This window comes from Strix uralensis, chromosome 3 (assembly GCF_047716275.1).
Source record: "Strix uralensis isolate ZFMK-TIS-50842 chromosome 3, bStrUra1, whole genome shotgun sequence".
Lineage (NCBI taxonomy): Eukaryota > Metazoa > Chordata > Aves > Strigiformes > Strigidae > Strix > Strix uralensis.
Window position 1 is genome coordinate 85,086,384 of NC_133974.1, and position 23,966 is coordinate 85,110,349.

Genomic DNA, 23,966 nt, shown 5'->3' on the forward strand with positions numbered 1-23,966 from the left:
GGCCCCGGCCCGCAGAGCCCGCCCCCCCCACATCCCCATTGGCCGCCGCATCGGAAATACTGACATCATTTTTCTCCACTTCTATGGAAACTGAGACTCGGCGCCGAGGGGCCTCACGGGTGACGCGGTTCCCGCCCGCCGCTCGTCCCGGCCCGCGAAGCGGCGCGGCGCGGCGCGCGGACTACGCCTCCCAGGGCGCACCGCGCGCGGCCGCCGCGAGGAGCCGGGGCCCTCGCCGAATGCTAATGAGCCGAGGGGGCAAGGCTGGCGCCTGCGCGGTGGGGCGCTGGTGGCGCATTTTCCCCCAAGAGGGGAAGGTGGCGCCCGGCGGAGCGGAAGGGGGCGGCGCTTCGAGCGCTGCCGCCGCCACTGCTGCGGACGGAGGCTGCTTGGGAGAGCGGGGCGCGGCTCCGGCTGGCGGTGGCGGCGAGGTGAGCGGCGGCCGCCCGGGCTGCGGCCGGGTGCCCGTTAGCCGGCCGTTGCTGGCGGGAGGCGCTGTCACCGCCCGGCGTCGGGTCCGGGCGGGGGAAGTGGGAGCGTGCTCCTCCGCGGAGCCGGTCCTTCCCCGCCACGCAGGGTCGGGCGGCGAGGGCCAGCCCGGCTGCGGGGGGAGCGGGTCCCGCGGCCGCCCCGCCCAGGAGGGGCTGGCGGGCTGCCCGGAAGGGGGCCGGGAAGGGGCGCGGGGGAAGGGCGGCCGGAGCCGGCGTCCGCCGCCGTCAGTGCTGGGCGGCGCCGGCGGGCAGCGGCGCCGTCGCCGGGGCGGGCTGGCTGAGCGCTGGGGGGCCGGGGCTGCGCCGGAGTGGCGGCGGGCGGCGCTTCCCTCCCCGGCGACCGAGCCTGGCTACCGGCAGCGCAGATCAGAAAATGGGGGTGGACGGCGGGTAGGGGGAGCGAGGAGCCCTCGGCTCTCGGTCTCGCTTTATCTAAAATGGCGCTGGCGAGGCTGGGCTGCTCGCCTTGGGGCTGTGGAAGCAGCTGGGGAGGCTGTGCCGTCTCTGTCGCGTTTACATCTCTTAAGTTGAGCTCTGGAAAATGAACCCTCTTTCCTTTGGTTTGACACTGGCGTTTTGGGCGGGGGTTAGGTATCTGCAAGCAGGGCAACAACTTTTATGTTGGTTGCAAAATGGCAGTTTTAATCTGAGAAGCGATTCAGGAGTAGTCACGGTTTCTACCTGCTCGTTTTCTGTCTTCTGCCTGTGACCTGTCACAGCATAGTGCCAGGAGTTTGACAGCCCAGGTGGTGTTGTCTGGCTTCTGTAACGTTCGTGCTCCATTGTATCTGGAAATCCTATTAAAATCGAAGCCCAATTCCATCAATAGCGTGTTGTTGTTGTTCTGGCGTTAGTGTTGAAATTGGAGATGTGGAAAGCTGCTTGTTTACTTAGCTGCATCTTCGGGGAAAGTGTGTGACTACCCTTACACTTGGGGGAAGTTGCCTACCCTTAAGTTGAATACAAGGTTTTGTTCGATATCGGCCTAGGAAGGATTGTAAAGAAGACTCTACTAATTAGAATGAGAATGTGGACTAAGGTGACAAGCATCCTGCCCAAATTACATTTGGATTGAGAGCCTTGATAGCCTCTTTGAAACAATACACATTCAGAACAGTTTCTGTGTATTCCTTCTGAAACACACTTTCTCACTCCTACATCCCCCTATCTGGGACTTTCTTTTTCACTGGTTACAATGAAACCAGTGTCTCCACTCTTTAAATTCTGTGATGGAGCCGATTTAGGAACTTTCTGGATGGTTTCTTTGCACTTATGGCTCTCTGCTCCTATGGTGGATCTTCTTTATTTTCTGTGTAACCGTACTGTTGAAGCCACTGAGATAACATCGCTTTTTAAAATACCATCTGTATATTTAACCCAGACAATTTCAGTGATCGTATTCCCTTAATTTGGAGAAGGGAGAGAATATTCTGAAGAATGGGTTGGAAGGGATGGGGTGAGAAGCCGTTTTACCAAGTTCCAAAGTGAAGATGTTTCTTGACGTGTAACCTAGAATTAAAATTATTTGCATCCTCTCTAGAAAGCTCCTAGGCACAGATCACAGCTTCAAGTATAGTTTTAGAGTAGTTCTGACTTATGGAAGCCCGTGTCACCATTTTATTCTAGTGTCTTGTGTATTTTCAAAGAGATTGTCAGAGAGGTTTGTTGCAGTCTGAAGCAATTCTGTGGGCTCTCTGTTGTGATTGCATGGCCTGTGCCCATAACAGCTGTTCTGTGTGCTTATGTGGGGATACTGAGGAATAACTGGAAAAATAACTTAGTCATGCGTAAATTGAAATGCACCAAGTGTGTGTACTGGTTTAAAAGGCAAAATGCCCTTAACTGCTTTAATCCTTGTATGTGTAATCAATTCTTGCACTTTCACTAACAAAAGGCTTTGCATTCCTTTTAATTTACTGCTTAACTCCTGGCAGTTCTACTTTTTATTAGGAGGTGCTGACTGAGATCTTGCCTCTAAATGTCTTCACTGAGAAGACTTTCTGCAACAGTGTAACTTCCATAGTAAATTGGTCAGTCACCTAGGCAGGAAACCTTTAATATCAAGCATTTCCCAAGTGTGTCAAAGAGAAGTAATACTACAAGTCTCATATCGTATTCTTGCTTACAGACCTTTATAAGCAACGTCATTTACATATTTATTTAAGTGTCCCTTTCTTTGTATAAGTTTGGGGGAGATTCTGCTCACTGTTCTGGCTTTGGTGGGTGTGTTAGATGAGAAACAGTCTGATTGTTCATGAGACAGCTACATTTTCCCGTAGTGGAGGTTACCTATCACTTCATTTAAAGGTAGCATAGCAGTCTAGAAAAGTTGAACTCTATAGTGATTTAAGCTAAGTTACCATCCACTCTTTGTCTGTTACTTTTTTGCTTCCCTTTTATTAAAAAAAAAAAAATAGATCTTGGCACTTGTGGGATAAGTGCCTGACTAATTTTCTGGTGATAAGCACAGCAGCATTTCAGGTGGGCTCCTATTAGCTTTGTGACAAAAGAAGCAAATATTTAGTTTCATGCTGTGTAATACTAGTGAATTTCAAGTTAGTTGGGGATTCTGAATATTGTCTTAGTGTCCTACAGACAGGCAAGAAACCTCCTAATTCCCTGGGGGGAGAGGAAGAACTTTTAATATTAACTTTTAAGCGGTAGCTTTTACAGAGGAGCAATTCCAACCCTAACATCTCTTCCCAGCTATGTTGGATAGCTAGGCACTTTCAATTCTAAACCATCTGTGTGGCTTTTTGACAAATAATAGTCACAGGAGAGTTGCTAAGTTGATAGTATGTCCTTATATCCATCTCTACCAGCTTCTTTCTGCTTAAAACATCTGGAGGTGGACTGTGATAATCTTTTTGATTTCACTTCCTCAGCGAAGTCCTTTGAGACTTATGCTTGATATGTAAAGGTACGGTTTGACAGCTGACTCTCAGTGGCAGTGCCGGCTTAAAAGCAGTTCCTATCCCTTCAGCTCTACCCACAAGCTGAAAACAAAACAGGGAGTTGAGGGTGTCAAATCTGATTTAGATTACTGTGTGGCCTGACAGCTAGTTCTGCTGGCACACCATGGGATAGGATGGAAAGGCTGTACTCCTTATTGTGGCATTTCTGCTAAGAAAGTATGCAAAGGTTTCCCAAAAGGTGCAGTCTTATGAGCGTTTTGTTGGCAACTGTGTTTGCTTAAATAGCCTTCCTTGCCCCTGAAGTGCTGATCCATTTGGTTAACATATGCAGTGAAGTGAATAAAGGAATTGATCCACACCTAAGCTTGGAAAGTAGTTATTAATGCAGATCGGTTTCCAAGCTTGGGCTGCTACAAATACTTATGAGTGTGGTGGAAATGGGAGTAGATGGGAACTGACTGAGCTATACTGAAAGGGAAGGGTCATGAATGATGACAAATACCAGTGTGTCCAGGTAGCTCAAGTGGAAGCAGTAATCTTAATGCTGATCTTTTGCGGTTTTGATGGGAAAGTATTGCTGGATTATTTTGGGCAAGTGTGGAACACAGTTTATTCCACTCAGTTAAACACTCCCCTTAGTGTACCTATATTAAAAACGTGTCAATCCATACTTACAAATATCACTTTAAAATAGTCCTTTTTATGGATAATTTATATAACTATTCAGTTTCTCCAGGGGCAAAAAGTACATCCTTTCCAGCTAAGTAGCTGAGAAATGATGCTGAAGTAGCATGAGACTTTATGCTACTGCTGCAGTTCCTGTCTTAAAATGACATTAGAAGAATTGTTTTGAGCTGCTGCATCTGCAGTGCAGCAAGGAAGGCTAGAGGTGAAAGGACAGAAAATCTATCCTAGAAAACAGTCTGAAAAAAAAATCCAGATATAGATGACCAAAGGTATGTGAACTGAAACATAATCAATAGAAAATTGTTGAGCTATGTAGGGAATGGATCCTAAAAGATTTATCATAAGAGTCTATGATGTATATAGTATATGAGAAAGTGTAAAGATGTCTGTATACTTAAACAGAGGTAAGAAAATGGTATATTCCTGTTCTACCTTTTAAAACAGGACTGAAGAATTCTATCAGAAGGCTGAAGCTAGTGTTCAACTTGTTTAGGTTGCTTTGGTGTGAGGTGTATTTTCTGCTCTTAGGTGTCTCCACTTTTGTATGGGGAAAGCATTTAGGGAGGTCTAATCAGATTAATCATATGAGGTTTTGTATGTGCTGAGTGTCTTCTCTAAAGACTTACAGTGGAGCTTCATTGTTGTGAATGCTGATGTTTTAAATACTTTATCATCTAAGCCCTGTAATACATATAAAAGAGCAAACAAAGTCTAGGACTTGGTTTAAACATTATCCATGAATAATGAAAAAAAACCTGTATTTAGTACACATGCTTGTTTCTTTTCTAAATGACATCCAGAAAACTTTTTTATGTAGTGAAGGTAATATTAACTGAAGGTGGCATGTTCAAAATTCAAATATTTGCACCTAACCTTGAAGTCAGCTGACTTTATTAATTGTATGCATCTGTTTTACTTCCCTTATTTTTGATCTAAATAGTGTTAATAACACTTTCTTTAACAGTGAACTACCTCTTACAAAATAAAGAAATGGATGAGATGGATGAAACATCTAAAAGAATCCTAGAGCCATACCAGTATTTACTTCAACTACCAGGCAAGTTTCTTTGTACTGTGTTGATTTTAAATATAAAAATTGTTTTTATAGCAACTTTTGTCTCAGGAAGTATAAGCCAATAAGTTTATCCATTCTTGATTAAAATTTGTTCTTTTCTTCCTCTTGTAGAACCACCCTTTTTAGTGAGATTGGTACAATAGCTCTTGAGAATATTGCAGTATAAGTAGTGTTTCAGTTACTCTTGTTCTCCATTCAGAGTAGCTGACTTGCTACTTTTTAAAACTGATAAGGGCAAGTACTGAAGACTTGATCCCATTCTTAAAGAACAAAATGTCATCAGCCCTGAGTTTATCTGCTGGCTATACTGGACTCAATGGAGTAGTGTGGGTTGTTTGTTTTTTCTTAATAGCCCTGTTCTTTTGTGTAAGTTCTTCTCCCTGGTATTTGTAGGGCCAGGCATTCTTACAGCCAATTTTGGCTGTCCCTGGATTGCTTCACTTGCCAGACGATCAACCAGTCCTTGTGTGGTATCAGGTGACTAGCAACACATTCAAATGTAGTTTTCATTCTTGAACAGTACCTATTGTAACAGAATTTGGGAGGCAGTTTGATAGAGAACTACTGTATGGTTATGCCTCTGGGAAGCCTCTTTGACTAAACAGACAGATTTTTTGCTCTGGCTTTTACTTTACACCTAAAGCATAAGGAAGACCATACAAGCTATCAAAGTGACTAACTTTGTAAAAATAGTGGTGGAACTACTTTGCCATTTGGACTATTATGTGGTTGCATTCTGTCCAGCTTATACTGCATATTGGTGGAGTTAAGGAAGGTACAAAATGTGGTAAATATTAAGGAAAATGATTCTGACCAAAATTATGTCTGGGGTAGAAGACCTTCTGTCTAGACAAGTACTATAATGAATTACAGGCATAGTACAAAGTGGCTTTTGCACATCTGCAACAAGACCTGTATATCAGCAGGGTGGGTCTTGTGAGTCCTAATTCATTATACCTGTGTATAATGAATTTCATTATTAATCTCTACAAATATCCAGGATTGTCTTGTCTACATTAGTGATTTCATTTGACTTGGCAGTTAGCATTACTTGAGTTGAAAAATAAGAAAAGGAAAGAATTTGGCAGTACCATGCCTTTTTAATGCCAGAAAGCTCGTTTCCCATTTCCTTACAGTATATTCCATTTGGGTATGTTGAACTGGGTGGTGGTTTTGCTAGGGAACTACCTTGAGAATGAGTCTATGATATCCTGAAGAGCATTCTGAGAGCTGGTCCTGAAGAAATTTACTTTCTTCCAACATCATCTTTAAGTGTACTTTTTGTTTAGTTAGATTATCTCATATAACCACAGTATATTGTAACACCTCTGCATCTTTAGTTGCTTTAGCTATTTTTTAGGCTATTGTAGGTACCAGCAAAAGAAGCCCAGCTTCCTGGTAGGAAATACACAACAGTCAAAAAGTACCCAAAAGCTTCCATGGGCAAAAGTGCTTGACTAATCTCTTCAGTTAGCTTTTGCTTTAAATGATGCATCTAGGATATACACTTAACCTTCCCACCTTGACTCCTGTGGCTAAATTCCTATACTTTGTGAGTGAGTTCAACCCTGATCACTCTATGCTGATGTTTTACTTACTGACAGTGCAAGCATTTTATGTCCTCTCCTGCTAAACTATCATAAATCTGGTTGTTCACTTCAACACGTTGATCTTGTGTTTATTTAATTTAAGTTTTGGGGAAGGTGAGATATAAGATACACTTCTCTCTATGCAGAAATGGTGACGTGATTCAGAAGGGAAGACTTCTCTTAAACCAGGCAGGTAAAAGTGGTGTGTACCTGTGGAAAGCTTGTACCGAGTAACTGGTGAAGCAGTGAGGGTTTGCAATCATATAGCTGGATGTTTACTGTTTCTGAAACACTGGCTTTGCCCAAAGTCAGCTATGCCAAGTACAGATCAGTAGGAGCCAGTTACTTGTGTGAACCTTGGAATCAGTATGAGTGCCAATTCTGGGTGAGAGGAAAAAGTTGGGCATGTGCTAGCTGTTCATAATTAGGGTGGAGCCCAAATGAGATGCCTGAGCTAATCTAACAAACTTGCTGAAAGAGGCAGTTTCATTCCATCTTCCTTGTGCTCCTGGCAGTATTCTCCTGCTTCTTAACTGGTGCCAGTTCTCAGCTTGCTAGCCAAATGATTAAGTAGTATCAATCACCCAACCTGCTAAAAACTTGCCTAGTTAATTTTCTCTTGTCTTGTTAGTGATCTGGGACAAGGAGCTGTTTGTGCTGGATCAGCCTGAGCTCTGAGGGGCTTTTGCAGAAAGCTTGGCTGAGTATCAAATACATACACTTGTGGCCCTACAATAGTCCACTTGCTTATCTTTTAAGACTAGTTAAAAAACAAACTCTCCAGATGGTTTAGTAACCTATGAGAACTTGAATGAACTTAGATACATATCAAACTTTGTTTACATAAAAAGGGATTGTGTAACAGTATTAAGGTTGTTTGGAAAAAAAAAAGTGCCTGGTAATGTCTGTGGTGTAAGAACACAAATTTTTATAACTGCTAAGGATTAATTCCTCAATACTGAAGCTGATTACTCTGCTTCCCATTAATGAAATGGGACTTCTAATGGTAACAGTTTGGGGCTGATACTGAAACTAAGCTTGTCTGATTCTTTGACTTCAACAGCACTAGGATAGAGAAGCTACTAGGTTTAAGGTTTTTTTTACTATGTGGCTATTTTAACTGCTAGTGTGGTGATTAATGTTTATTCCTTCAGTAACGATTTAGTGTTTGAGAGAACATACATTCTGAAACAGTAACTTTTCTTGCAAAATCTTACTGTAGTAGAACAGTGCAATATTAGTTTATAGTGGTGTTCTGCTTAATCTAGTATTCCATCCTTCAGTTTTGTAAACAAAGTGCAATAAACAGGACTAATGTTCATGAATTTCAATATGGTTTGTCTCAAAAATGCCCTGATTCACACGATGAATCTTTTATCTCTAAATGGCTGGATTAACAGCAGTAGCTGTTTTGCAGCACTAAGGAGAATGTGGAGTTTCAGTTGCAGTAAAACCGACATAGTAAACAGCTTGCTATTGAAGGAGGTAGATTCTGATCCCATTGATGACTGTGCATCTTCCCTTTCATGTCCCTCTGGTCTTGGCTGCAGCCTTTCCTGGGCTTGTTCAACAAGCTAAACAATCAAGACTGGCTTTTGTTTTTCAGCTTTTTTTACTGGGTTGTTGCACTTGACCAGCTTGGTGAAGGAGGTAAGCACTGCAGGGCATGTTTCCTACCACTGGCACATCTACACTTAGCACATCAGAGGCCTCAACTTGGGTCAAGTTCCTGAGAGAGGCTGCAGGGATGCCTGAGGGCACCCACTGGACCAGAAGAAAGTGACGTCCCTGCCCCTAAAAGGTGTGCTGTGGTGGAAAATGTGTGTCACCAATCAAAGGAGCAGCAAAAGGGGGTCAGCAGACTGAATCTGCAGTGTCTTGCTTTTTGTAATTTCTGATGCTGTGCAAGAGCCTGAAACCTCCAGGTATAGTGAAGGAATGGCAGGAACAGTCTGTGTATATCAGGATGGGAAATGGATACTCTCACAATGGTGAAGACTGGGAGCTGATGGCTTCTAGCACCAGGAGAAAGGTTCCTGTTCCTTGAGTAGATGTATAATTGTCAGATAAATTTAGTGCACTGGAAGAAGACACATGGCTGGAAGCTCTGTGTACAACAAAGCATCAGTGGCGGTAGAAGTGATAGTAGTGGGGAGACTGACTCCTGCAAGGGACAGAGGCCTCTCTCTGAGCTTCTGTCCTAGGGAAGTTTGCTGCTTGTGGGTAACTCATCAGGGATGTTATGGAGGGACTGCCAAGGTGTTTCACCCTCGGACTACTTAACCCTGCAGCTCTTCCACTTGAGCACTAATGGATATAGCAAGGGGATGCCTGGAGCTTATCAAGCATGACTATATGGCTTTTGGAATGGGGGCCAAGGGCACAGGAAACCAGGTGACTTTTCTCCATGATCCTCAACCCCCTTCCCCTCACCATCAAGAGGAACAGACAGATCCTGCCTGTCAACAGCTAGTTAGTTGCAGAGCTGATATTGATAGAGATTTGGGTTTTATGACCATGGGACTACCAGGAGGAGATAGCATCCACCTTACCCAAGTCAGAGCAAAAGCGTCTCTACCAACAGGCTGAGCAACCTGATGAGAAGGGACTTAAAGTAGGTATTACAATAGAGGGGAATGCCTACACACAGTCAAGTAAGGAAATGGTAAACTTACAGACAAAGGCTGTAGGCTGATGTGGACAACAGGCACCTGAAGGCAGCCCATCCCAGGTGGATGCACTCAAACAAGGAAGTGTGAACAGGACAACATGATGGGGGAAGCTCGCACTTTTTCTGGAGATCTGCAGGATTGGGTGCCTCTCTGAAGTGCCTCTACACAAATGCGTACAGCATGGGGAATAAACAGGAGAAGTTAGATGGCTGCAGGCAGTTGCAGGGTTGCAGTTTTATTGGGGTATCTGATGTGGTATAGCTCACATAGCTGGAGCCCTGCAAGGAATGGATATGGACTGCTTAGGAAGGCACTCTGGGATAGCAAGGAATGGGAGTTGCCTTTTATGTGAAAGACCAGCTGAACTGCATGGAGCTCTGCCTTTGGTCACATAAGCCTGTTGAGAGTTTATGGGTTAAGATTAGAGGGCAGATCAACAGGGGTCACGCTGTAGTGGGTCTTTGCTACAGACCACCTGGGCAGGAAGAAGTAGATGAGGCCTTTAGACAACTGGAAGATGCCTCATTTACAGGCCCTGGTCCTCATGAGACCTCAGCTACTTTAGTATCTGGTGAAAGAATCAACAGAGCAGGGCACAGGCAACCCAGGAGGTTTCTGGAATGCACTAGTGACCACTTGCTAACACAGGTGATAAAGGAGCTAATAAAGGCAGGCATTATGCTGGACCTCACACTTAGAAACAACAAAGAATTGGTTAGGACGTTAAGACCAGGGCAACCTTGGCTGTAGTGACCATGAGATGATAGCATTCAGGATCCTGAGGAGAAGGAACAAGACAAAAATCAGCATCACAACCCTGGAGAGGTTAACCCTGTTTTGAACAGAGAGCTAAGCTAAACGATTCTACAGTGACCTTGATCTGTAATAAGTGGCTGCCCAGGTTTAAAAGTATATATGGCTGCTCTCTTTGCTTCTCTTCCTGCAGTTCACTTATGCTGGCTGTAGTGTTCTTGTAGCTGTGTAGGGAGGTCTGCTTGGGGAATTTATCCGTTTAACCCTAATCCATCAGAGGACAGAGCTAAACATGAAAGTGTACAATATAGCTGAGGTAATACAGTAGCTTGCTTCCTCCAGAAGGGCAATGCCCCCTTCCCCTGGCTCTCAGCATCTGCTGCTTAACCTGTACTAACTCTGGCAGATCCACTTTACAAGCTGACTCAGTATATAAAGCTGGCAGAAAGCTAACCTAGCAAAAAGCAGACAGTTTTCTGCTGGGGTAATGAGTTGAGTTAGCTTAGTGAGACTCTAATGAGGGCTAGGTTAATAGTCCCTCTGCTCTTTACCATGCTGTTCTAGCCCTTTTATGTACCCTCACTGTAAGTGGGGTGCTGCCCTAAGGGCATAATTTATGGTCACTTTAATGCAGCAAGAGTGAAGAAATACTAATCAGGACCCTGTCCAGAGCTGGAGGTCTGTGGGTTTTAGGTCTGTACCCTGTCACAAGAACAACTGGGTATATAGAAAGTAAGTCAAGCTGACTTTTTTTCTTTTCTTCAGAGAAGCATCTTATCTGTCTGAAGGGGTGGGAGGGATTGTCCTCAGTACAACATCTTTAATCTAACTTGGTCTTTGTTTCAAGGATAAGGGTTTTACATTCTTATCTGTAGAAGGAATTTCATCAGTGTGAGTCTGTTATGTTCTGAATGGTTTTTTTCTCACCTTTTCCATCCGGCATTACTAAGGAGAAAATCTTCCCATAGTTGCTGTTGATTTGGGTCATACTGGGGTCCTAAGCAGATTAAACCAAATGCATTTAGCATAACTTTGATAAAAGCTTGGTGCAGTAATGTCTGTTATAGCTCTATACAGTAGGAAGAGCTTCTAATTTTGGAAGTCAGACCTCTATATTCTTCAGTTTTACAATAGTCTGCTTAGAATAATTAACAGAGCAGTGACACATGACAGTGAAGAAACTGGATAATTCTGCCAGAGTTAAGTTTTACTCATTTTGATTTTGTCCTAGTGTCCCTGGATTGTTGTCTCCTCTAGTTTGGCGAGAAGAGAGGTGTAGCAAGGAATGGAGGCTTCTGCATCCAAGTTTTTGAGACCAGTATTAGAGGGGTTTTGTCTTTTGCCATCATAGCATGGCTATAGGCATAAAACAAGCATACAGAAAATTGTTGTAATATCATATAGATTGGGTAGGATTGACTTCAGAACAAGATAAAATAACATTTATGTAGAAATAATGTCCTTTAACAGGGCTCACACAAGCAAATCTGCACCTATAAAAGGAAAGATGGATGCTTCCCTATACAGATAGTGGTTTTTCCTTGAATAGTCAGTGTCTAGACAGCCTTGTTAGTCAAGGTAGACAAGTTAACAATTCAAATGCTGCCTGTACTAAGGAACTGAAGTGGCTAAATCCATTGTGCATGTTAATAATCCGTTTAGAGTGTGTGCTAGTAGTTATGTTCCCCATGACGAAATAACACTTGTTGCTGAACATCCAGCATTCCATAAGCATATTTTCTAGGAAACACATTCAGAAAAACAGAATTAGCTGCTTAATGTAAAAAAAGTAGGTGTTGTCTGTATCAATGTAACTTAGAAGTGAATAAAGAGCTGAAGATAAGGTACACTTCCTTAATGTGATATTGTCTGAGTAGTTTTCTTTACGGATGTACTGAAATATTTGTTAATACTTAACTGGCAAGCCATGTAGTTTGGCAGATGTTTGTAATAGTTATTCTCAATATTTTTGAGCAAAATTTCTCCTCAGTTAACTCATGCCATTATTTAAAAATAAAATATTGAACCTCTGATGGAGGTTATTTTGACCCTCCCCTTACACAGTACTGGTGGTCACAAGTGTGTAGTGAGTCAGGTCAGGGAGCCAATCTGGCTAAAATCTGGTCTAACCACATGGGGGAAAGGTGGGAAATATCAGTGTTTGAAGTGTTTCAAATCCTTACTATCTACAGATGTTGTCAGAAGCAGGTCTAACTTGAATTAGTGGTGGTGCTTAGTTAATGTAAGAGGTTTTTAAACTCTTGGGTACTACTCTAATTTTGTATTTAAATTTGAATTCTGGTTACCTGTGTTAAAATACTGAACTTCTAAGTCAGCAAATTATTGATTTAAATAAACAGGTTTTAAAAAAATAATTTAGAACCAGTTATGTACTTTCCTGATAGAAAGAAAGCCTGCCATGAGGAGCGTAAAATATCTGTTCTGATGTTTGAGAGACAAAACAATCCCTCCCTTCTGCAGAAATCTGTTAGTGTTTAAAACTGAGCACAGAAAGCAAAAATGGAGAACGCAAGCCAATGACAGTGTATGTCCAGGTAAGAGTGCCCTTTCACACAGGACAGAGCCAGAGGACAAAGCTGTTAGAGGAAAGAAGACGCACCTTTTCATTAGTCTCTTCTGATGAAAACTAAAAGATGGTGGTGATAGGAAACAGTAGAAATCTTTGAGAACTGAGGCAAAAATTGAAGCCCTCTGAGCCAGGGAGGAAGGTTATCGCCCTTGCTACAGAGCCCAAACCACAAAGCTATTGCTAACCTGGTGGTGACTTAATTAGAAAAGGAAAAATCCTCAGTCTGGTTTCTCCAGGGTATAACACTGCAAGTGAATCTACCCATTTTTATTATTCTGTTCTGTATGTGCTGGTCACACAGTGATAGAGAAGCCTTAGGGAGAGATTCAAATGTAGAAATTTCCTCAGTGCTATGGGCAAGATGCATCATCAATGTGAGGACTAATATTGCAGAATCATTAGGTTTAAGTCTCAGTACATCTTGAGTGGGTATGGAACCCACTGTCTAGGTCACACTGCTTTGAAGTTTATGTAAAACTCTTTCCAGAGGCCTTGTTGGTGTGAGCTGTGTATGCAGAGCTGTTTGTCTAAACCTGTCTTGCAGTTATTCAGAGATCTTGTACATAGCTGAACTTCTCAAAGTTAAGAGCAGCATTGTCTCAGTGTGTGTAGGGGATAACTTTATTTCATATTGATCATCAGTAGACACTGAATTTGTACATGACTTCTGGCAATTTATTAAAGAAAGCTAGCATCAATAATTTATAGGCATATAGGTTAGCTTCTATTACACTTTACAAGACAGTTGATCTTATCTGGGTTTAATAGTAATGCTTATTTTAACACTGAACTTGGACTTTTGATCTTTCATTCCTGTGAAACAGGGTGACTGCTTGGTTCCACCAAACTAGAATTAGCCAAAGCGGAACAAATCCTATTATTTGTAGGTAGGCTTTTCGCGTATAAATGTCTGAATTCTTGGAAAGTTCTATTCTGTTTGGAATGTTCTGTTCAGATTTTTGTTAAGAGTTATTTAGTAAGTATATCAAATGTCACTTTCCTGTGTTACAAATTATGAATAGCAAGTGAAGAGTACTACAGGAGAAAGACCTAAAAATGGATGGAAATAGATACTCAACAAATATCTGTATCTCGAACTAATAATGAATCATAATTGAAACTTCTTAATCTGTACATATACAAAATCAACGTGCCTGGCAAACTAGGGCTTACTTTCAGATGTAGGAAGCTGATCTGTACAGGTTACCAACATACTCAGGATCACTTACTAATTAAACTGCCACAACTAAATACAGTAACTGGTAAATGTGCTTTGCGTATTACTGTGAAATGTTTAAAATGGAAGTTGCTGATAATTGATGTCTATACAATGAGGAAATAAGCTACACACTAAGATATATTTTCTGCTTTCAGGTTATCACACTGATCAGTTTACTGCTCTCAAGTCAGCTATAGTTGTTAAGACAAACTGTTGGCCCTAATAATGAACTACGTGATTTTTATAAATGCCTATAATATTTTTATTGTAGGTAAGCAAGTGAGAACCAAACTGTCACAGGCCTTTAATCACTGGCTGAATGTTCCACAAGATAAAATACAGGTACTGGCTAATTATTTTTAAAGGGCTGTTATCTATCTTCCAAGACTACTGATAAGAGATGGTTCTCTAACATAGCTTAAATGATCAGAAATCTTAAGTGCACTAATTTCTGAATATATTAAAGTAAACTTTCAGGAAAACAACTTTAGTGCAAAGCTTTGACTGTGATGTAGCACTAAAGAAATTACTTGTCTTATGTAGAATAGTTACTACTTTCCAAGTGTGCTCAACCTTTTAAGTTATAGATAAGCCGCTACCATTGTTACCCACTTAACATCACTCAGTTATTAACATTGAGTTTTAAATTGCTTATGAAAGAAGCTAGACAGTTACCTTGTAAACTACACAAATATAATGGTTGAAAATAAAAATCTTATGACTGTGATACAAGAATAACAGACAGCAGTTAAATCAACTTCACAAAGCGCTTCATGTTCTGGACCTAAAACTGTGGGTTTATCATACAGTCTAGAGTCCTTACTCTCTAATGAGAAGAACTAAACTAGGAATTCTTCTTCCCTTTTGCTTTTCTGTTGGACAGATCTGTGCAAGATTTGTGGCTGTGTATCTAAACTGTGTCTTGTCAAATGAAACATTATCTTCTTGGTTAGACTAACAGTTTTGCTAAACTGCACATAGGGAGTGCAGAAGATTCCCTGTGTCCAAGACAATATAAGGAATAAAAATAACCAGTTATGTTTTTTGACTCTTACTCAGCTGGTTCCTAGTTAATTTCATTAATTGTTGGCAGAAGTATCTTGAGTTTGTGAAGGAGTCTTCTTTAGGGTGGCTTAAGAGAGGAGGCTACTTCCTAGTCCTCAAGTAGCAAAATGGTTTAAGTGATTTAAACAATGAAGGAAGAGGCTGCATTCATCTAGTAACTCTTCTTTTTCCAACCTGTCTATATCTTTAGCCAGATTTATTCTGGCTTCCAGCTAGACACATCTTACCCTTTGTGCTCAGCTACATACCCAAATAAAATGTATTATATAGCAACCTGTGTATTGTATGCATGGATTTAGTCTTAATATAGATCAGAACTCAAACTGGAAGAAGCCACTAGAAATTATCTAGGATAACCCTCTGCTTAAAGCAGGGCTTTCTTCGTAGCTACTTTAGGCTTCTGGGGGCCTTGCTAAGTTTTGAAAATCTGAGGATGTGGATTCTTCAGTTTCTCAGGTCCTGTCTTTCTGTGCTGAACCCCTTCCATGATAACAAACTTTTCCATTCTGTCCAACTGGGCTTTCTTATGCTGCAGTCTGACTGTTGCCTCTTGCTGTTTTGCTGAGCACCTGTGACAGTATGGGTCCATCTTCTCTCATGCACTATACTAAATTAAAGATGCAGTGCCTCTGAACAGAAGTTACCAGTTCTACCTGTCAACTTTAAACTGATAATCATGTAACCATTATTGAAAACTTAGAGCACTTGTTTTGGTTATCTTTATGAAGAAAACCAACACTTTAATGTTTCCTTTACCACTTAAACTGTTGTGATAGAACTTAATATTTTTATTCTTCAGGTCATTTGAGAACAAAAGGCCCTGTTGTCTTTTAACCTGCATCCTGACACAATTATTACTGATTTTGTGCATACTTGTACTAATTATAATAAGTTAAGATTGTTGAAGTCTGGAGGACTACCTCTAGTCATCTTTGACATCTCTTGTAATCTTCTTAAGACATCCCAGGTGTCCAGCAGCCTGATTCCCTTCCTGCTATGTGTATTCTTCTATTAAAAATCTGAATTCTGGCACTTGTTATGGGACTTTTTTTTTACCTTAGATCTTCATGTAGCTTGTTTAGATGATACAGTTGAGGCTACTGTTCCATGGTAGTTCATTTCACTATTGGCTGCCACCATTTCACTTTTTTCTCAGCCAAATGATCTCTTCCCCACCCCCAACTTACTGCATCTGTAGTACCCATCTGATGCTGCACTGAGACACTCAGCTTGTTGAATTGGAGAACACTGGGTTTGACAGATGAACTTTCTTCTAAGAAGGCACTGAAATGGCCTAGTACAGGACCAAGCAAATTTTCAAGCTATTGCAGGTAAGGAGGTAGAAATCTGTGTGTTGAAGTGATAGTGCAGCAGCTACTGATTAGATAGGCTAAGGCTGTAAGAAAGTATAAGATTCTGTACTGGTTCTTCAGCTTTCGTTATGAAAATCAGTCTCTTCATTTCCTCAGGCTACTTCCTGTTTTCTAAAATAAGCTTTTTCTGCTGTCTGAACTTTTTGCTCCTTACTTTCAATTCTGTCCTCTGATACAGTCAGTGGGCAACAACGTATCTTTACAGGTCAAAGTAGGGCTCACTTCTAACTGGTAGATGAGTCAGTGCTTTTTAAGTAGGTTGTTCTTGCAGTCATATCTTGGACAAACAATTAGATTGCTGGGTTTTGGGTTTTAATCTTCGGGACAGTAGTCACTGAACACTAGGTGGCTTGCTGCTCAAGAAAATGCTTGCTGTGAAGTCCCTCTTACTACTTCCTACAGCACCCACCAAGTAGGACAATACTAGGTACTTGTCGCTATTTAATGGTGGCCTTAGTATTTTTTAGAAGCAGTTGTTTTGATGATTGTTGACTGAGTGCGATGTTTGTAGCCACCAAGCGCAATTCGTTCATTAGCTTTAAAATCATATCTTAATCAGATGTGTTTTGCAGTGAGTTTATGCAGCATGCAGTTTTACATGCTTAAATTTATTTCCGTTTAAGCAAGTACTGAATATACCTGTTCCTTGCATGGCAGTTGTGCAATAAAAACAGTATATAGTGTTAAAACTCTTAATTTCTTGTTGAATTGTCCTGCTTTGGAATTGTTAAGGTTTATTTTTAGTCAAATGCAGTCAGCTACAAGCTTGATGTTCTTAACAGTTTATTGTGTACTTCAGGTGGTGTATGATATTGATTTACCTAGTAACAAGTAGTAAGTGTGTAGGAAGCTTCCCGAAAGAAGTTGTAGCTGTTACCTTTCTGCCAAGAATTTTCCAAATGATGTTTCAGAGAGAATAGTCTGTCCTTTAAGAGCTCAGTACTGAAGATAACTACATGAAGTGTGGGGAAAGAAAGACGAACTCTTCCCACTTATCAAAACAAGGTTTATAAAACAAATGTGTTAATGGATGATACCTGACACTCTCAAGAACTGACTTAGGAAGATCCCAGGTTAGTGAATCTAAACTTGTCCCAACATTGAGTTGCTTTTCTTTTCCTCTATTCATGTTTCTAGTAACAGTTACTGCATGACTCCTAGACAGTGGCATATTTTAGAACTGTAGCAGCAATGAAGAGGAGCATGCAAGTCAAAACACTTCAGTAAGTTTGCTTTGAATCTGAAAACATTACACAAGACAGACCACATGATCCAGGACTTAGAGCAAACTGGCTGATGAAGAGAATCATAAATCTGTATTAACAGTAAAAGCAAGTGGTCTAAAGGGGAACCTCAGTGATAGATAATATCATTCTTTAAAACCTTATTCATTTTAAATAAAATCTTGCAAAACCGGAGGTTAAATTATGTTGGGAGATTTAATAACTTTCTCTTCTTGTAATAGGTTATCATTGAAGTGACAGAGATGTTGCACAACGCAAGCCTACTTGTGGATGATATTGAAGATAACTCAAAGCTACGACGGGGCTTTCCAGTGGCACACAGTATCTATGGAATTCCATCTGTAATCAACTGTGCTAATTATGTGTATTTCCTTGGCTTAGAGAAGGTTTTAACCCTTGATCATCCAGATGCTGTTAAAGTTTTTACCCGTCAACTTCTGGAACTCCATAAAGGTCAAGGCTTGGATATTTACTGGAGGGATACTTACACCTGTCCTACGGAAGCTGAATATAAAGCTATGGTACTGCAGAAGACAGGTGGTCTCTTTGGATTAGCTGTAGGCCTCATGCAGCTGTTCTCAAATTACAAAAAAGACTTAAAGCCACTTCTTAACACACTTGGCCTCTTCTTCCAAATAAGAGATGACTATGCCAACTTGCACTCCAAAGAATATAGTGAAAACAAGAGTTTTTGTGAAGACTTAACTGAGGGCAAGTTCTCATTCCCAACCATTCATGCAATTTGGTCAAGACCTGAAAGTACTCAGGTGCAAAACATTTTACGTCAAAGGACAGAGAACATAGATATAAAAAAATACTGTGTACATTACCTTGAAAATGTGGGTTCCTTTGAGTACACTCGAAATACGTTGAAAGAGCTTGAATGTGAAGCCTATAAACAAATTGAATCACTTGGGGGAAACCCTGAGCTTGTAGCACTAGTTGAACAGCTGAGCAAAATGTTCAAAGAAACTGAAAATTAAAAATTTAACTCCTGGGGTGGATTCAAAGTCTTTTTAAAGTAGGAGAATAACCACACTATCTGAGAGATGTGATAATCAGTCTTGCTTAAAACTTTCTCTTGTAGCCATGTTACAGAAATTACTCTTAAAAACAATTTTTCATTGAATATTGAAATATATACCCTATTATCTATACAGTCTTAACTGTAACTGCTTACAGATGGCTTTGTTAAGGCAGATGTACTAGAACTGAAACAAGTTTTGAATCTAAATGTGATCTTCTTTACACAATCATCAGCATTATTTCAGGCCTAAAACTCTCACGTCTTTAACCATGCTACTGTAGGTTTCTGGCAGAAATTCTGTGTTAAGTTAGGTTGACATGAGTATTGTGCATTTTCAAACAACGCTCTAGTAAACCAAAATGTATGATGTTAAATAACAAAAGATACTTGCTACCACAATGCATGTAGAACTGTTGTGTGGTATTTTGAAGTTAGACTTGGGAATATCAGATGGATCAGCTTACTAAGTTTGAAGTGAATATCCTATCCAGCTTCTGGGGATATTTTTAGTGGCATGTGAATTAAGGAAGATAGTACTTTATATGCAAATAAGACTAATGTTTAGTCTGAAATAGCAGCTTTATAAAGATTTCTAAGTACCTTAGAGAAAAGTTTTCATTGCATCAGCAAAGCGTAAATTTGCTGCTGATGCCAGCTCTGCAGTGAATAATTTTGATCTCCTGGTTTTAGATTTTTAAACGGTAATATTTTGTAGCCAGAGACTTAAAGCTATGCATTAGAGCTCATACATGTAACTGTAAATAGCAACATAGTAAGCTCTGCTAGAAATGGAATGGGATTCACACCAGGTAGCTTTAGGGCACCATAACTGGTGCAGGTTTCTAAGCTCTGCTTATAATTGGGAGGGGCTTTTCCAGGAGCTGAGTCATAATTCATACTTTATTCCTGTTCTGAATTATTATCTGGAGGCATGTTACAGGTCTCTCCAAAGAGACAAGTTCTGTAATTTTTTGCTAAAACAGAGTATAGCATCTTGTTCCACAAGCTATAATACCATTTCAGTTTTGTTAATTGCTTAAATAATGCTTTAAAACTATGTACATAGACATACAGAAATAGAACTAGAACTCAGAGGGATATTGAGGGGAGGAGGGCTGACAAGTGACAAAACTCTCTGCTCATCTGTATATAAATGGATATATATATAAAGGTGAACAAAGTGTAAGCAGAGGTGTTTGTTTCTTCTTGGCTGGGCTGGCTTTAATCAGGTTCAGTTCTCTTAGTCTTCACAGGTACATAAAGCTTTGCTTTGGTGTAGGGAGGTAATGGTTTGGATCAAAGGTAGGACTGGTGCTATTAGCAGTGGTTCTAGCTCAAGCATACTCTCAAAAGAAATGTCCAGAGGTACTTGGCTTCTGACAGCTAAAGGATAGTCTTATGCAGGTGTTCATTTACTGTACCTGGAAAGCAGGGAGAGTCATAGTCTCAACCCACAGAAAACTAACTGAAGAAGGTTGCTATAATGTCTTCCCTGGGCAGCATTAAGATTATTCTGAAAGTGATCAAGCATGAAAAAAATTCCGAATGACTGCTTTCAGTCAGAGACATTATGCAGTTATGGATGATAGACTATCCCTTTTATCTGCATGCTGAGGAGAAATCTTTGTCTGCTCTGTGATTAGGCACAGAATAATAGCCTTTTCACTGAATGGACCTGGTTGCCAGGGCTGAATAGCTTAAAGTTGGTGAAAGGTGTCTTTCCTTTAATGTTAATGACAGTAAATTATAATTCCTTTTTCATAACTTCCAGTGCTTAGTGGTAAGCCTGTTAAATCTTTAATATTTTATGAGAAAATACTATCTGCAGCGAAGTACAATGTTTATTTTGTGCCATGTCTTGGGAGTTTCTGAGCACTGTTGCAGCTGATACTGAATGGGGGGGAGCACTGGAAAAACTTGTCAGGAGAATCTCCTAGTTTTACTGTAAAAGATACCTTGTGCCTATCAGGATATTGTAACTGACACATACAATGCGAAGTGCACTTAGTGCCATTTCATGTCTGCTCAGTTGCTGGATGTAAACAGTTTTGTGTAATCGAACATTCTTAATGAGGTAGTTTTTCTTATTTTTGTATAAAACCTCTACTATCTGAGATTTCTATGTTGTCACTTATTTGGTTCATTTTGGCAACTCACACCAGTGTTGTTCTAATACCATATCATGATGTGCCTGCATTAACTTAGGAGTAAGTACATTGGAAGTTTTCCAGCTGTAGGCCCTTTAAACCACAAATGGGTAAGAAGGGAAAAGTACCCCTAGAAAAGAAAGCTGAACCAACAAGAAACCATACAGCTCTGTCTTAATTCTTCTGCCTTCAAGGCTTTTGATACCAGTATTCAAATCATACTCTGAAGGTATATCTTAAAAGGCCCAGAAGCAGAGTATCATTGCTCTTCACTTTGGTTAGGATGAACTGAGGCCTCTGAGGGTTTTTCTTGATGTATTCAGGAGTTGGAAGAGGCTGGGATCTTTCCCCTTCATCTGTTAAGCAGGTAGAGCATCTTTAAGTATTAAGCATCATCAGTGATAATACTTCATAGTCAAGGTAGATTTTGTATTTGGTGCCATAAGATGAGGCTATGCATCCTCATCAGTATTCTCCAGTATTGGCTGTGGTACAAGCTCCTGGTGTTAAGACATGTTAGGAAAATCAGTTTCATAAAGCAGCATGAGAGTTCTCATGGCTGCAGAAATTAGTTTAGTTGTGTAAGTGCTGCTCTCTGTTGCTATGCCTCCCACAATACAGGGAGTAGGGTTTTTTCGTGGTCTTCCCAAGAGCTGCATTGCTGTGGAATGGAAATCTGAGTTGCAAGTGGAAATGCCTATGGGTAAACAAAGGGGATGCTGGTTTCAATGTCAGTCTCTGAGCCAGAACTGTTACCCTCATCTTCCTACCATTGCCAACAAGTTCTGTTTTGATCAGGTTACTACTACATTTCCTGGGGCTTTAGCTCTTGCACTGTGTATAAAGAGAAATGCAAATGCTCATCAGTCTCCAGCATTTTCCCCTACCTCAGTCTGTTTTCAGATTTTGGGCTTGCCTGGATGTAAGTGAATGCTGTCACCTGTCCTTGAGTGGCCAGCCCTTGGACAGGACATCTGTGTCTGCTTCTTCAAAGGCTGATGTTATCCTCATCAATTATACTGAAGATTGCATCGTTTCAGTACCTCCGTGAGGAGATAGCTTGTCTTCCTTTGAGCTCAGGCTGTTCAGGTACCCACTAAGAGCAAATTTGTATGTATCAGCCAGTTGTTGATACAAACAGCCTGAAAGTGTTAATGGCAGTGGGAAAGTAGCTGTTGACAATTCTTTATGCTTTTAACTTTATGGCTGATTTTGCTAATTATTAAATATCTAAATGCCTCCATGTGCAGGCAGGCAGGAAATAGGGAAATTTCCTGTATTAAGGGCTTCTTTCCCCGGTTATTGTTAAATGCTAATATGGTATAAAACATGGGATCTGGGGGGTTTTTTGCACCTTCTTATATAAAACTGCATTGAACCCCTGAATTGGGCCAGGCTTTTATTCATGTGCAAGAGCTATATAGGCATCTGTTGCTCTTCTTTGTTCTGTCTTAATCTTATTTTATGTTTCTGGTTTGGTATTTACTATATTCTTTGTATTATTTGCTCAGTACTTTCATTGTAATTCTTTTCTCAGATATATTTCTATTCTGCTACTAATACCATAGCACACACAATACCATCAAACTCAGTTTTGATCCTGGACAAATAAAATAGCCTGGGTCTGCTTTTCAGACATTAAATCTTGGCTCATCCTATGACTTCACAAAAGTAATCCAAGATTTTCTGCAGTCTTGAAATGCCTGGAACTTTTTTCCAAGTGAAAGACTGTAATGTATTTTATACTGCCATAAATTATTTCTGTCCCATATAGCTTGAGCTCCTTTCCCTCTCCTACCCATTTGCTTTCAACACCTGTTTTGCTTTGGTGATAATGCCTGTTAGGCCTTTTTGTGAAAGAACTTAACTAGCTACCCCTGGGGAAGAGAAGTTAATTTTTGTCTGGGTTAATGAATTATCCCACTCAGCAAGAGCCTGATGAATGTCAGAGCTGGCAGGTGGACAGAGGCAAGAACAGAGCCAGGGAAAGGATTTGAGAGAATAAGAAAATACATTTTAGGCTCTCATGTAATTTCACCTTGTCTTACAGCATCTCCTTCACTTTTCTAACAAAGGCTGAAGAGTGTGGTTAGTTTCCCTGAGCTTCCCTCTGTGCTTTCCAAACAGAATGTAAGGGATATTCAAATTAAAAATTATTTATTCTGATGGTTATCTAAATAACTTGCATATGTCATCTTAAAGTTTTGATTAAAGGTACAGCTAAAACAGAGTACATTGTTTCATTACTGTATTTTTTTTCTCTAACAATCTTTCTATTCTTGAGGCCAGTAAACCATAATCTGCTATGTGCCTACTTGATTTGATTGTTACCTCACACTGACATCCTTCCCAAATAACTTTGGGAAGCTCATAGCTGAGCACCTGTGTTCACCTTTTCTGCATCATTTTCTTTGTAATTACTTTAGAAAGCACCTTTGTGAGGTGTGGCTGGGAATAATTCATAAATTCAGTGTCAAGCGTATTATCTGCAAAATTTATACTAAAGATGCAGGTTAAACATGAATCCTGATAGTGTTTCCTCACCTGTGTGCCCTATGAAATAAGTAAGTTCTCACTTGTTGAAAAAGGTGTTTACTACAGCACAGAGAACTGTGAGAGATACCCCAAGAAGGCCTAACATGACACTTCATGGAGACCACTGCAAAACCTGGAATGAATTTGTGTGGAAGACTAACTCTGATGTAAAGGGAAATCATAGATAACTTTCTGCTTTTTAACTCCATGAAAATACTCTCTGTTGGTATATGAATTATAGGCTGTCAGTAAGCAGTTGCGTCTTTTCTGGATCACAGTAGATTATTTTCACTCTTCATACTGTTTGAGTTGCTATTTCTGGAGCATATGGTATAAGTTAATCCTTCATTGAAGTAATTATTGAAGTCTGTAAAAAGGGCAAATGACAAACACATACATTTTTGGTTATGGTGTTTTGAAATACACAAACTGGCCTGTTCTCTTGCTGAAATCTAGTATATGTTTTTCCGCAGTGAATTTGTTAGCTGAGGGAGGCATAACAACTTTTCATCAACCTAAGTTGTTAAAATCAGACTGACACCAAGGTCATGTGAACAAATTAAAAGAAAAAGCAAAAAAGTATT

The 23,966-nt window shown here is 40.5% G+C and overlaps 1 protein-coding gene across 14 annotated transcripts; it reads left to right on the forward strand.

The window, feature by feature from the left end:
* The first annotated feature begins 294 nt into the window (after positions 1-294).
* On the forward strand, positions 295-23,077 carry GGPS1 (geranylgeranyl diphosphate synthase 1). Of its 14 annotated transcripts, none has more exons than XM_074863159.1 (5): positions 295-431; positions 5,058-5,150; positions 5,562-5,645; positions 14,263-14,333; positions 17,895-23,077. In XM_074863159.1, the coding sequence occupies exons 2-5, from the start codon at positions 5,084-5,086 to the stop codon at positions 18,654-18,656; spliced, it is 984 nt and encodes a 327-aa protein (XP_074719260.1). In that variant the 5' UTR covers positions 295-431; positions 5,058-5,083; the 3' UTR covers positions 18,657-23,077. The 14 variants fall into 14 exon arrangements, with proteins under 14 accessions (XP_074719260.1, XP_074719261.1, XP_074719264.1 ...); XM_074863165.1 differs by lacking the exons at positions 295-431; positions 5,562-5,645 and adding exons at positions 16,213-16,387; positions 17,567-17,652 and having other exon boundaries at positions 5,090-5,150; XM_074863160.1 differs by lacking the exon at positions 5,562-5,645.
* Positions 23,078-23,966: the final 889 nt, after the last annotated feature.